This window comes from Dromiciops gliroides, chromosome 1, assembly GCF_019393635.1.
Source record: "Dromiciops gliroides isolate mDroGli1 chromosome 1, mDroGli1.pri, whole genome shotgun sequence".
NCBI classification, from domain to species: Eukaryota; Metazoa; Chordata; class Mammalia; order Microbiotheria; family Microbiotheriidae; genus Dromiciops; species Dromiciops gliroides.
The window spans coordinates 703354914-703370247 of NC_057861.1; the positions used below are offsets into that span (position 1 = coordinate 703354914).

General features: G+C 46.3%; 1 protein-coding gene across 1 annotated transcript in view; it reads right to left on the minus strand.

The window, feature by feature from the left end:
- CHST13 (carbohydrate sulfotransferase 13) overlaps positions 1-13349 on the minus strand; it is a 61537-nt gene extending 48188 nt beyond the window's left edge. Inside the window, exon 1 of the mRNA XM_043976233.1 lies at positions 13056-13349. Coding sequence (XP_043832168.1) covers positions 13056-13149 — 94 coding nt within the window. The 5' untranslated portion in view covers positions 13150-13349. The remainder of the gene's footprint in view (positions 1-13055) is intronic.
- Positions 13350-15334: the final 1985 nt, after the last annotated feature.

Consider the following 15334-nt stretch of genomic DNA (forward strand, 5'->3'; position numbering starts at 1 on the left):
AGGAAGGAAGGAAGGAAGGAAGGAAGGAAGGAAGGAAGGAAGGAAGGAAGGAAGGAAGGAAGGAAGGAAGAAAATCATTTTAGTGGCTGAACAGAAGATAGATTAGAGTGGGGAGAGATCATCTACTCCCATCTCAGAGCTAAGGAATCTAGGATTCAGAGAGAAATTCCTAGTGGTTGCAAGTAGAGTTAGCAATTGAGTGAGACCAGTGCCCTGTTCTCCTGTCTGAGCCTGGTGCTTTCCCCACTGCCTGGGGCTGGTGACAGCTTCAGAATGGAGGACCCATTGAATTCCACTTCTCTTACTGTGTTACTGACCCACCTACAGCTTTCCTTTCCAATCTGATTCTGTTCATTGTTCCACATTCCTTTGCAGCCTCAGGGGAACAGCGGCCCTCCCTAACTCCTTCAGCCCTCCCCGACAAAAGAAGGCTTTTTTTTTTTTTCCTGTTTTCTTACCAGGGTCCCATGGGCCTGAACCGGCTTCCTTTCACCTCTGGAGCAGGGACAAGTTCGGTTCACGCACAGCCTAGGCTCATGGGGCTGGAAAGGAACAGGCTCCAGTTCAGCCTCATTTCACAAAGGCAAAAAGGACAAAATGCCAGGTTTTTGCCTGTCTGGCCCTTGCTGCAGCAGCAGCAGCAGCGACAGGGCCTCTTGGCAGGGCCAGTTCCCTTGTCCCTTTAACCTTGGCTTGGGCCAGGCTGGAAGGAGCAAAGCTGAAGCCCTTGTCTCAGGTACCCACAGGGACTCAGCATTCTTTGGCAGGATCACAGAGCTGGAATCAATTGGTTCACAAGCATTTATTAAGTGCCTATTGTGAGTTAGACACTGTTAAATGCTAAGGAAGTTCTAAAGAAGACTGGTTCAGTTGAACACAGGTTCTGCCCTTACATAGCTTTCAGACACAATGATCTACAGAACACAGAAGAGATAAGGACCCTAAGGAAGGGGAAAGCATGGAAAGCTTATAGAGGAAATGGTTATTCATACAATAAGCATTTATCAATCACCTACTGTATGCCAAGGTGTTGTGCTAGATGCTGGAGGTAAAAAGACAAAGATGAAAACAAATGAACAAAAACAAGGAAACTTTCATTCCAAGGAAGACAATACAGGATCACAGCTCGATGGAAAGGACCTGAGGCAATTAAGTCCAATTCTCTCATTTTTTCAAATGATGAAAATGAGGCAAACTGAGGTTGAGTGACTTGCCCGAGATCACACACTGATAACTATATAAACTCTATAATTATATGGCTAACAGTTTAAAGGTTCTTTTTGAAGCTTGTGAACACTTTATGTATATAGCATTAGATTTGGAGTCAGGATGACTTGAGTTCAATTCCAGCTTTGGTTGCTGATTTACTGTGTAACCTTGGGTAAGTCATTTCATCTCTGTTTCCCTCAGTTTCTAGGATCCCACGGCCTCAAAAATATGGTGATGTCTTAGTCTAAGAGTCTTGGAGTGCCACTCTATATCCAAGCCACCAGATCTCAGCACTGGAATGACCCTAGTTGATGTTGTCCAGTTGTTTAAGTCATGTCCAACTCTCCATGACCCCATCTGGGGTTTTCTTGACAGAGATACTGGAGTGATTTGCCATTTCCTTCTCCAGCTCATTTTACAGATGAGGAAACTGAGGCAAACAGGGTGAAGTGACTTGCCCAGGGTCACACAGCCAGTAAGTGTCTGAGGCCAAATTTGAACTCAGGAAGATAAGTCTTCCTGTCTCCAGTGCTGGCACTTTATCCACTGTGCCACATAGCTGTCTTGACTGAATTACCCTCAGAAATCAATTAATCTAACTCCTTTTGACCTGGTCAAGAAAGGGAAAGTGATTTACCCAAAGTTGTAATACATTTTTAATGTTTGCCCAAAGTTGTAATGATATGGGGACTAAAACTAGGCCTCTAGACTCTAGTTCAAGGGCTCTTTTCACTGAGGAAGGGAGCTGTCTCTCTTTAGAAATGCAAATGCACGACCCCCAGGAGGGAGTCACTTTTGAAACACAAGTGATCAGTTTGCAAGGATTAGCTAACAGGCAGCTAAGAGCAGGAGAGGAACCCAGGATAGCTGCCTGGGATTGGTGGGGAGGGACACAATGAAGTTCCCTGAGGAAGGTACCGGTGCCAAAGAGGGAGGGAAAAGGCATTGATATGGGTGGGGGAACGATGCCAAAGACAAACCTTGCCAACAAAAATTGTGAATTTTTTCCCAGGGCTGGTCCCAACCATGTCACTCAAAAATCATTATGTATGCTTCCTCTGGGACATGTGTAGGAGTCTGCCAACCCCTCACAAGTAAGATAGACTTGCTCTAGTTCAGGGTACTTGAACTTTTTAGTGTCATGGACCCCTTGGGCTAGTTAATGAAGCCTATGGATTCAAAAGATCATTTAAAAATACATAACATAACATATGTGACAAAATAAATCAACCACATTGAAATGTCATTATCAGAACATTTTTAGGAAAACAACTGACCAAGCCCCAAACTATTAGACAACAATAAACCTAAACCCCAAGTTCACTACCAACCCCAGGCTAAGAATGTCTTTTATAGAAAATGATTGAATCCCTTACCAGATCCCAGGGTGCCTGGTAGGCCAGGTCTGCTCAAGTGCAATGAACTCTATAATTTATGGAATGCTAAGTTTGTGGTCTGACATGGATTTTGCTGTAATTCATGCACCTTTGCTGATGTAAATATACAGTCACCACTAAAATTCGTAGGGAGGCTGTTTTTCTCTATTTTCTAAGGAGAATAGTTCTTCACAGGTTAAGAGATTAGCAGTAGAGATTGGAGGGGGTATGTGGATCTGCTCAGAAGGGTCAACTCTCGAAAAATCTTAATTTACACACACAAGGAACAAGAAAGCAGGGTGTGGTGGAGGCTGCAGCCTGAAGCAGCTGTGGTATGGTGGAAAGAACCCTGAGCCTGCAATCACCAGGCTTGGGGTCTAGTCCTGCTTGGACCATTTAATGGATGGTTCTCTCTTAAAATGATGATGCCTCCTCTGTCCATATCCCCACCCCAATCCCTGATTAGAGAGAGTAGCATTTTAAACTCAAGAAGGCACTTTGCAAGGATTTTTTAACAACCAGCTCAGAGCAGGAGGGGGACGCTGAATAAATTATTTCACCTTTCTGAGCCTTAATTTTCCAATCTCTAAAATGGGGTGCTGGGGCAGGGAGGAGAAAAGAGAGTGTAATGCAAATGAATTCAGGATCAGCCTTGGAGCTAGCAAGACCTACATTTGAATCCTGTCTCTGAAATATCCAAGGTTGGTGATCATGAAGCAGTCATGGAATGTCTCAGTACTCCAAACAACTCTATGACTAAAAGTTACAGGGGAGCTATGAAATTATTGGAGGGTGTTTCCACACAAGGAATTCCCTATACTAATGAAATCACAGGACCCCTATCCCTGTCCCCAAAAGGGGCATAATATTTGTACTCTCTACCTCAAAGGGTCTGCAAAACATAAAGCACTACCTAAAGGTGACGTATTGTCTGATATGCTAAAAACAAAAACAAAAGGACCAAACCCTAATCCAGTCAAACCCCCTTCTTTTGAGGCCTCACCATGGTATGAAGGTGGCTATGAATTCTTGGAGGAGAAGGAGAAATTCTAGAAGGCACTGAACCAAGTTGAAAAGGCTTCAAGTGTAGACACAGCAATGGACTCATGCTACTACCACAGATCTTCACTTATGCCCCTGCTGGCTATGGGATGATCAGTTTTTGGCCACAGCAACTCTTGAAAGTCCTTTTGCTCATTTGCGGACTATAATCCATTTTAACAGACCACTCACCTTCTCACATGTCACAGATCCTTAAGCACTGGGAAAAAAAGTTTAAAATCCCTCAATACATTTTGAAATTATTCATTAAAGCAGGACCATTAGAGCAAACATGGAAAGCTTTGCCTTACTCTCCTTGAGAACCCAGATTCCAATTTGGGTCTCAGTTTCTTCATCTGTAAAATGAGATGAGAGGAGTTGGGCTCTACAACCTCTAAGCTCCCTTTCAGCTTTAAATCCTAAGGTGGAAGAATGCTCTTTTCCATATTCAGGGCCAGCATGGTCTCTAGCTTCTCTGCAGTATCTGCTATCAGCTCTCTGGCGCAGGATCCATATTTGCTCCTCCTTCCTCAAGGCCACCTTGTTCCTATCTACTCCATGAATTTCCTGGGGGCTGGGGGCCTTCAAGACTAGCATGTCTCTAATCTCACCACATCCAGCAACCACTGGGATGGGATAGAAAAAGGTTTAAAGCCTTCTGAGCCCCCCCCCCTTTTTTCCTTTCTTAATCTTTTTTGCACTCTTCTTTGGAGCACTGGCCCAGATAGTCCCAAGCTTTCTTCCTTTCCAGGGAGTTCTTCCAAACTGTGTCATGCTCAGCCCTGCCATGCATGTCATACCTGTTTATCCCTCACACCTGAGTCACTGCAGGAATGTCTTGGGACGTCATCTCCATAAGCTGGGCTTGCACACCCCGGAGCTCTGGGTAGGGACTTGCCTACGGTCCCTGAGGCTATTAAAAGGAACACTTGGGATGGTTTCATTTTTCTCTCAGAAAGAAGCCTCTAAATCAGTTGTGACAAAATTATTCTTCAAACTGTTCTTCAAGGGACAGTGCTTCTACCAGAGTGTTACATTAATACCTTAGGGTAGTGACCCTGGGCAAGTCACTTAACCCCAATCGCTTCGCTAAATAAACAAACAAACCTAAGAAAAATACCTTAGGGTAGCCCTCAGCTTCTGCAGCAGAACACAAGCCTCAGCAGGTCCTACCAAGCCAGGAAGACTTCAGTATGGCCCCAACAATTGACCTTGTCTGCCATCTGGCTGGGGTGCAGCCTGGCTACATGGAGGAAGTCTCCGAGGTAATGAATTATTTTAGAGTTGGAAGGGCCCTTGGTAGCCAGCCAATCCAACCTATACATGCATACATATGTGTGTATACATATATAACATGTGTATGCATGTGTGTATAAATAGACATAAATATACCGATATATGTATGTGAATATAAATATACATAGATATATGTATATGTGTACATATAAATATATAATATGTGTATTTGTGTATAACTATATAGATATATGTATATGTGTATATCTAAGTATATAACATATGTATGTATGTGTGTATAAATATATATGTGTGTATATAAATATACATAGATATATGTACATGTGTATATCTAAATATATAATATATGTATGCATATGTGTATAAATATATAAAATATATGTGTACAAATATACAAAGATATACATGTGTATGTAAACACACCTAGATATGTGTATATGTTCATATGCATAAAATATATTTATGCAGGTGCGCATAGACATATGTATGTATAGATATGCATAGATATATGTATATGTGCACATGTATAAATATATAAATATACATAGATATATTTATGTGTATATGTATAAATACATAATATAGGTATATACATGTATAAATATATGTAAATGTGTGTATAAATAGATATAGATGTATGTATATGTGTGTATATATAATAGAAATATACACACATTTGTTTCTCCCAATAAAATATTGTTTGTCCTTCATTCTTGAAGAGACCATGACATTCGGGTGATGTCATGACTTATACTGAATTGGACTTAAGTGAGGGAGAGTTGTGCAAGGTCACCGACCTCACTCTCCTCCAGAGCCATAGGGGTCCAGTGGCAAGATAAATATCAGGATGGCTGGAGATGGCCCTAGATGTTTAAGGCAAACAGGGTCACACAGCTAGTAAGTGTCTGAGGTGATACTTGAACTCAGGTCCTCCCAACTTCAGGGCCAGTGTTCTATCTACTGTCCTGCCTAGCTGCTCAAATAGAATGAAGCTCCTTGAGGACAGAAACTGTTTCATTTTTTACCTTGTTTTCCTAGTGCCTGGCCTAGTGCCTGGCACATAGTAGGCCCTTAATAAATTCTTGCCAATCGAGTGATACAACACACATGCTAAGTGTTCAATGAGAGGGAGCCCATATGGTCCAAGGCAGCCCCATTCCACTTTGGACTAGCTCTAATCATTTGGAAAATTTCCCTGATGCTAAGTCTAAATTTGCTTCTTTGCATTTCTTACCCATTTCTCCTGGTTCTGCCCTCTGGGACCAAACAGAACAAACCTCCCCTCTGAGCCACAGTTGTTGGGATCCTTGCAGATAGCTCTCATGTCCCACCTGGACCGCCTCTTCTGCATGCTGAGCATTCCCACTTCTTTCAACTAATCTTCCAATGGCGTGGACTCCACGCTTTTTTCTACCCTGGTGCCCCTGCTCTGGGCTCCCTTAATCTAACTGTGGCTCCCGAAACTGAACTCCATGCTGCAGATGTGTTCTGACCTTGCTCACTGCCCTCCCCCACTGCCCCACATACCTTTGCACTGCAGTCATCAAACAGAGCCGTGCTTTGACCTGCTTTGGAGAAGATCATGTCAAAGCCTTCATTGGATGCCTCCAGCTCCCTGTCCTCCAACACACGCTATCTTATAAGCAAGAGGGATTTTCCCAGGGAGGTGTTTTTGCTCCTGCTAATAATTCTCCTGTCCCCGGTCCCTCAATCTTGTTTGACTCCCTTCAGTGGCTATAGGGACAGAGCCAGAGCAGGGAGAAAGGGGCAGGGGGTGTTAAGAATCACATCAATTATAGACTACAAACATTGGTTAATTGATTAAATGTATGATTCTTGTCTAATGACCAATAAGTAACATACAACTAGAGGAAACCAACCATTCCAATATTAACATTCTTATTCTAAATGAAACCAGAAGTCCCATGGAAGTGTAAATGACTTCATAGGGTCTCCTCGGAGAAGTAAATGGAGGGAATTGTTATCAGGGGTCCAAAGGGAAGCATCATTCCAAGTCTGTCTTACATTGAAATTGATACTCAAGAGCAAGATTCAAAAGGCCACCAGGAAGAGAACTTAGGGTTATGTATGAAACAGCAAGGAGGTACAGAATTCCTGTGAAGGACTTGACATGATCCTTCCATCCAAGTCAAAATACATAAGTATATTTGGTAAACTACAAAGCAAAGGTGGAGAGGACAAAGAAAAGCAGGCTGGAAAATATGGTTCAAGATTAAGACCTGAAAGGTGCCGAAGGCTTAAAGTCTCACTGTCTGTCTCTGTCCATGTCAGAGCTAGACTCCATATCCAATGCTTTTCTCCCCAAGCCAAGCTGTCCCTCCTGACATCCTCCTAGAGTGCTTAGCACAGGACCATCTGCATGTGGGGTAGGCCATGGGAACTGGCCCCAAGCTGTGCTAACTCCTTTGATAATTTCCTGGAATATGGTGTCTAGACTCTTTTTCTGATCATGGCTTCCAGGTAGTCCAATAATTCTCAAATTATCTCTCCTGGATCTATTTTCCAGGTCAGTTGTCTTTCCAATGAGGTATTTCACATTTTCTTTTATGTTTTCATTCTTTTGGTTCTGTTTGACTGATTCCTGGTGTCTCATGGAGTCATTAGCTTCCATCTGTCCAATTCAAATTTTTTAAGGCATTGTTTTCTTCAGTAAGCTTTCGCACCTCCTTTTCCATTTGGCCAAATGACTTTTTTTTGCAGGGCAATGGGGGTTAAGTGACTTGCCCAGGGTCACACAGCTAGTAAGTGTCAAGTATCTGAGGCCGGATTTGAACTCAGGTACTCCTGACTCCAGGGCCAGTGCTCTATCCACTGCGCCACGTAGCCGCCCCTCTCAATTGATTTTTAAAATATTTTTTGAGCTCTTCCAAGAAGGCTTTTTGGTCTTGAGACCAATTTATCTTCCCTCTTGAGGCTTCACATGTAGGCAATTTGAGAGTATTGTCCTCATCTGAGTTTGTGTTTTGCTCTTCCCTGTTGACCCAGAAGCTCTCAATAGTAAAAGCCCTCTTCTGTTTCTTGCTCATATTGTGGCTTATTTTTTAAAGTTGAGGTCTGTTCCTGGGGCACAAGAGTCACTGTTTCAAGCTTCTTGTGCTGGGGGATAGGGGCTGTGTCACTTGCTTTCTCCTCTGAGGCTTCTGTGGCTTGTGGATTCCTCACCACCCTGTGCTTGCTCTCTGGGCTTGCTCCAGGTGCTGGGATGGCCAGGCCCAGTCATGCCTGTCCCATGGGTGGCCCTCCAGCTAGTAACCTGCTCTCTCAGTTGGTGCTGGTGGATCTCACAACTGGCCCTCTATGCCACCAGCTTGCTGAGCCAGGATCAAGGAGCCTTAGTTGCTCTGCTGTGTCCAAGAGTCTCCTGCTGACTTGCCCAGACCCCCTCCATGCTACGCTGCTCTGTGCTGAGCTGAGCTGAGCTGCGCTGCGCTCTCCTTTTGCCTGAGTTAGACCGACCTTTTCTGAAGAATAAATTATTTCAAGTTGGAAGATTGTGTCTCTCTGATTTTTTGTAGGTTCTGTAGTTTCAGAATCCATTTAGAGGCTTGATTTAATGTTCTTGGGGCAGCTAGGTGGTGCAGTGGATAAAGTACCAGCCCTGGATTCAGGAGGTCCTAAGTTCAAATCCAGCCCCAGACACTTGACACTTACTAGCTGTGTGACCCCAGGCAAGTCACTTAACCCTCATTGCCCCGCAATAAACAAACAAACAAATTGATTTAATGTTCTTTTTGAGGGAACCACAGGAGAGCTCAGGCAACTTGCTGGCTTCTCTCTACCATCTTGGCAAAAACTGTGCTAACTCTGAAGGGTCCCTCGGGAATCACTCACTACCTGTTTGTACTGGAGATAACCAAGGTTCAGGACTGGACCAAATGTTCTGAGTCACATGTTAAGAAAAGCATGAACTAGGCTGGTGAGGACAGTGTGTGAGTGTGAGTGCACACATGCATTCACATGTGCACACACATACACAAAGAAGGAAGTTTGGAATGGGGAAGATTACATAGACAATCTGTCCACCCTCCACATTGGAGAAGGTCCACCCCATAGCCCACATTCAACTTGTTGGATGAGTTTGTTGTACTAAGGAATACTCCACCCATTTAATATCTCTTGGACCCAACTGTCAGAAGAGAAGGGATGACAGGTGAAACTGGGCTTCTTGGAAACCAGACTAAAAATGCTCCTGGCTCTATCTGAAGTGCCAGACACTCATTTTCTCTTTCTCTTTCTTTTATTTTGTGGGGCATTGAGGGTTAAGTGACTTGCCCAGGGTCACACAGCTAGTAAGTGTCAAGTGTCTGAGGCCAGATTTGAATTCAGGTCCTCCTGAATCCAGGGCCGGTGCTTTATCCACTGAGCCACCTAGCTGCCCCCTTGACACTCACTTTCTGCAGTCTCTCCAGTGGTGGCTGATCTCCATCCTTGGTAGAATAAACCTGATTTTTGGAAACAGCCCACCAGTCACCCAGGACCAAGTCTGGTCACTGTTGGGGAATCCCCTTTGGGTCAGTAATGAGGTTTGGCTATTAAGATGCAGCTTTTCCTCTTCACCCTTGTAACCCATTCTCAGAAGAAGAGTTCCAGCAATGACCAGAACATTCAATCAATTATTCACCAACCATTTATTAAGCACCTACTACATTCCAGGCACCATGCCAGGGCCTATGTAAAAAGACTGAAACAATTCCTAATCTTGGAGAATTTCTACTCTATCATGAAAAACATTAAGTACATAAAACAATGATACTAATAACTAACATTTGTATAGTCCTTATTATGTGCCAGACATTGTGCTAAGCATTTTATAATTATGATCTCATCTGATCTTCACAACAACTCTGGGAGGTAGGTGTTATTATTATTATACCTTTTCTACAGATGAAGAAACTGAAACAAACGGGGGTTAAGTGACTTGCCCAGGGTCACACAGCTAGTTGATCCCTGAGGAGCGATTTGAACTAAGGTCTTCCTGACTTCAAGTCCAGATCTCTATCCACTGTGCTGCCTAGCTGCCTAGGTGATATATAAGCATATATGGAATACATTGAAAATAAATACAAAATTTGGGAGGAAGAGGGTCAGCAGTTGGGGGTGGGGTATCAGGAAAGGCTTCTGGTAGAAGGTGATGACTGAACTGCATCTTGAAGGAAAAGAGAGATCCTATGAGACAGAGGTTGGGAGGGAGACCATTGCAGGGATGGGGGACAGTCAGTGCAAAGGCAGGGAGATGGATCAAGTGTGAGGAGCAGAAAGAAGACCAGTTTGGAATTATTTTATCTTTGAGGCAATAGGGAGCCACTGAAGGTTTTGGAAAAAGGTAGTGTCTGGGTCATGCTTACATTAAAGGAAAATCACTTTGCAATGGCAACGTTGTTAGATTAAGTTTAGCTTCCCAAGCCCCAAGGGGAGCAGCCTCATTTCACATCAGTCTTGTCAAAGGGACTACAAGCCTTTTTAGCCTCATTGAATAGATGAGAAAAATGAATCTCAGATAAGTTAATTTGCATCCCAGAGTGACACAGCTAGTTAGTAGCTAGAACTCATGTCATCTAACTCCCATATGAGTTGGTGCTCTTTCTATTCTCTGCCCCCAAAGCCTCTAATAAAAAGTACAGCGGGATTGAGAGAAGAAACATCTGAAATTATCCACCTCTCCACACAGATGAGGAAAGAAGTGGGCAGATTACCAAACAAGGGGATCAAATGAGATAATGGATGCAAAATATTTGGCAAATCTAAAGTGCTACATCAACATGAGCTCTTTTTCCCAAGTAGCTTGTTTAAGGTCACACAACAATTAGTAGGGACAACCCCTAACCCCACCACAGAGCAGAACCTGTCCATCCAGATGCCGAGAGAGAGAGAGAGAGAGAGAGAGAGAGAGAGAGAGAGAGAGAGAGAGAGAGAGAGAGAGAGAGAGAGAGATGGGGGATAGGATATAGCTTAAATATATGACACTTTCATGATACCTTGGTTCCTGTGGCTAAAGGTATTTTGTTTTTTTTTTTTCCAGAGTGAAGTTTGGGGCCTTGTCTCTGAGGCCAACTTCAGAGCTCTTCTCCCAATCCCACACTGACCAGGGGAGGTTCCCACAGGCTTCCACATTCTAGAGTTGTTAGAGACTGTCCCACACAGCATGCCAGAGAAGGGGAAGAGTCGCTTTTTCTTTTATACCCAAGGCAAGAAATGATTCAGCTCTAAATGTCTTACCCTACAAACCATCCCAGCTTTAAATGGAAGAATAGGCCAGAACACACATAAGGCAAAGCATCCCCACAGAGGGGAATGTGAAACCCACTCTGCTCCTGCTAATTCGACTCCTGCAATAACAGGATTCCTCCTTCAAAATTCAGCTCAAGTACCTTCTTCTGCATGACACTTTTCTCATCCCCTACCCACTCCCCAACTGCCAATGACTCCTCCTCCAAGGTTGCCTTGTATCTTCTCTTTGTGCGTTTTTCACATAGGTGTCTATATAGATGTTTATTGTCTGGTGCATAATTTTTGTTTTGTTGAGTCCTGTCAAATTCTTCATGACCCCATTTGGGGTTTTCTTGGCAAGAATACTGGAGTTTGCCATTTCCTTCTCCAGTTCATTTTACAGATGAGGAAAGTGAGGCAAACGGGGTGAAGTGACTTGCTCAGGGTCACACAGCTAGGAAGTGTCTGAGGCTGAATTTGAACTCAGGAAGATGAGTCTTCCTGGAGCTCTATCCACTTTAAAACCTAGCAGCCCCGGGACACAGGCACTTAGTAAATAGTTGCTTGCTTGATTATGATGGTGCAGGTCACTTTCCCTCTCTGGGTTTCCTTATCTGCAGAAAGGGGGGGGGGGGAGGTTGGTCTAGATGGTCTCCAAGATCCCAGTCATCTCGAACCCAAGCAAGGCTACTATTCCCTTCCTCCCTCCAAGGTTCCCCTCCTGAGGCTACTGCCTCAAGCTCTAAAGTTAGGAACGTGCCTAACTTTATGGAATCTAACAGAGCCTAGAAGGGACCCGAAGAGGTTAGTTAGTCCAAGACACTAATTTTACCTAGAGGAAAACTCAGGCAAGACGGAAGGAACTGACCTGCACAAGGTCACATAACTCGTTAGCTGCAGAGTTCAGATCCCCCTCCCCCTAAGAGAACCCTCTGCACTGTTCTGCTCCTGGCTCCTCAATTGCGTTTCATACCCACGGGCTCGAACACATCTAGTGTGTCAGTGCGAAGAGTTCCCTGGTCCCAATAGCCTATTAAGAGAGAACTTCAGGCTGAAGAATGAAGTGCCTTTGACCCAGTTCCCCAAGTTCTGAAACACACAAGAACCCGGCTCAACTCTTTTCTTCCACCCCTAGCTAACCGGGCGCCCCCAAAGCCATTGTCGCGCCTGAATGAGGATTCTGCTTGGGGCTTCAGCAGCAGCCCTGGGTCAATTCAGGAGCCAGCTCGACAATCACGGGCCCCCAACTTTCTCTCCAGTCTCTCCTCGATGTCCCTGGGATCCTCCTAGAATGCGGAAAGAATCCCTGATGGGTTGAAACCACAATGCCCCTGGCCAGCACGAACACCCTTCTCTCCATCGTTCTGTACCTCTCCAAAGCCAAGAGAAGGGACTTGCCCACGGTCATAAAGCTAGGCAGTGAAATGAGTCTTCTGACTCATAACTCACCGTTCTTTCTAGTAAACTAAGTTAGTTCCCGTGGCACCCTCTCTCTGGAAAGAAAGGTGGCGGACCCGGAGAGGGGAGGTGGGGAAGGAGCTCAGTAAGGGAGCGGATAGAAGAGGTGAGAGAGAAGCCGTCTGAGTCGGACCCGTGCACCTAGATTTTTGCCTGCCCCATAGCCTGCCTGCGCGCCCAATCCTGTCGCGTTCCCAGCCTTGAACTTGGGACTGTCCCTCTGCGGGTGCAACTTGGCGAAGCCGAAAGGGGCTAGCCCGGAGCGGGGAGCTGCAGAGCGCAGTGGCCCGGCGGCGGGGTCCCCGGGGCACAGCTGCCAGCCAGTTCCGGAGCTGGAGGCGGGGAGGGTGTCACAGGTTAGCTGCTCCGCTAGGGCTCACCCCCAGCGATCTGCACTGCAGCCTCCCAGAGTTGGCCTCGGGGCGCCCTCGCTAGGCCCCACCGGGGCCGCCCCCTCCACACCGGAGCCGGCTCGCTTTCACTCACCCGGGCTGGGGCCGCTCTGGAAGTAGAAAATGACCAGGAGCAGGGAGCCCAGGCATGTGGCCAGCACCATCCTTCGCACCCGGCTTTTCCTCATCCTGGCTCCGCAGGCGAAGCACCTCCAGGCGAGGCTCGCCGCCCGCGGCTGCTGCCCCAGCCCCTCGCAGCCCGGCTGCCTCCGGCTTCCAGGAGCAGCCGCCGCCGTCGCCACCGTCCCTCGGGCTGGAGCCGCCGAGCGCAGCCCGAGCGCCCAGCTCCCGGCTCGGGCGCCACTGCTGCCGCGGCTCCCCTCCTTCCCCCGACCCAGCCCGTACCAAGCCGCCCTCCCGGGAGAGGGGTGCGCGATGATAGGGACCCCGGGGGCGGAGCTGCGGGAGGCTGGGCGGGGCCACTCGATCTCCCGGATTCCTTCCCCGCACTGCTTTGCGCCCCAGCCGTCTGCACCCGGAGGCGGAGGGTCGGCAGGGCGGAGCCAGACGCTGTCTCCCCGCCCCTAGTCCTCTTCCCCCCAGCCCCACTCCATATGAGTGGAGCCGTCCTGCCCACGAGTGTTTGCCGAGTTTGCATTCGGGGTACGGGGTGCAAGGAAAGTGCAGACCTGGCAGTAACCCCCGGAGCGTGGTAGAGTGGCCCGCGCGGGCGGCCAGGATACTGGGCACCGAGGGGCTGAAGGGAACCCCATTCGCACTGCTGGTGGGTCCTCGGCACACCTTTCCAGCCTGCTCTGGCGCCGGGCAGGGCTCCTCTGCCACCCTGTCTAGTCCGTGATTTTGGAGAGAGATGTTCGCCTGGGTCATCCTCCACACCCCAGCCCAGACCCCAAAGGCCTTTCACTGAAAGCGGGTTTGGCACCCTGGAAGGACGAGTTTGTACCTTTCCCCTGCTTGGTTCCTTCTGCACACCTGAACCCCTTTCCGGACGGTTAGCGCTTGTCCGCAGTTGGCTTCACTACCCCTCCTCTCGCCAGTGATTTCCGGGCAGAGCAACCCAAGGTTAATGAGACATCCTGCAGGGCCAGTGTTTGGGGGCCTTGAGATTCTAGCAGTCACTTACAGAGACAGAATCTGGATAATAATAGCTAGCATATATGGTCTGCAAAGTACTCCACAAATATCTCTATCCTCACAACAATGCTGGGTGGTAGGTGCTATCATTTTACAGATGAGGAAAAGGTGAGACAGAAGTTAAGTGACTTGACCAGGGTCACACAGCTAAGTGTCTGACTCTGGATTTGAACCTACGTCTTCCTGACTCCAGGTCCTGCTCTCTATCCACGACAACCAAAGAAAAAGCTACGATTAAAACAAAAAGACATTTATAAGATCATAATTACCGACCTGGAAAAGACCTAAGGGTCATTTATCCCACCTTCTCTTTTATTTTACAAATGAGGAAACAGGCCCAGGGACCTTAACTAATTTGAATCCAAGTCATCTGATTCCATAGGTAACTCCCCCCCTCCCCCCTTTAGAATGAGTTCTGGAATTCATCCTTTTGATCCAGCCTCTCTAAGACAAAGACAGGGTGAAGTAGAATGAGTTCTAGAGGTGGGGATGGGAAATTCTGATCCCACATGCTCCTGTTAAACTCTGGGTAAGTTTTGGTGAATCATCTCTTTTCTCTGGGGCTCTGTTCTAAAATAAGGGTGGGGGGACAGATTAGGTTAGAGGCTGGACCTTTAAGGTCTCTTCTAGTTTAGATATTCTTTGGTTTTATGATTGACCTATTACCACCTCCCTCCCCACCACACACACCCCCAGGCTTCCTTCTTTGTGACTTAGTTTTGCCTTTAAGGCTTGCCCTAGATCTTCACTTCAATGCCCAGTTCAGGGCCTTGCTTTATAGTGGATTAATGTTTAATCTGCTTTAATTAATCTAGATTAATATTTGCTTAAATGAACAAGAAAGCAAATGATTGAGTGAGCCAGAGTCCTGAGGAAAAAGGAGGTGTGCAAACCAAGGTGGACTGGCTAGGCTAGAGGAGGGTTAGGTTAACGAGTTTTTCTTTTGATTGTCTCAGGATTTAGGATGGGGCTCTGCACCCAGTAGATGCATGCGGAATAGAATTCTAGGTGATAGCTATAAGTAGGGGAGGGATCCTAATAGGAGATGTCAATGCCGTGGAAATAGTGTAGACTTCAGAGTCCAACTGGTCCCTGTAATGTGAGGGGTTTGGGGGAGTCGTGGTTAAGACAGGATGAAAATTTTCTGAAGGGTTCAGTGGTTTATTAACTTAATGAGAGTAGACAGTGTGTGATGACAGTTTTAAAAACCATTAATGC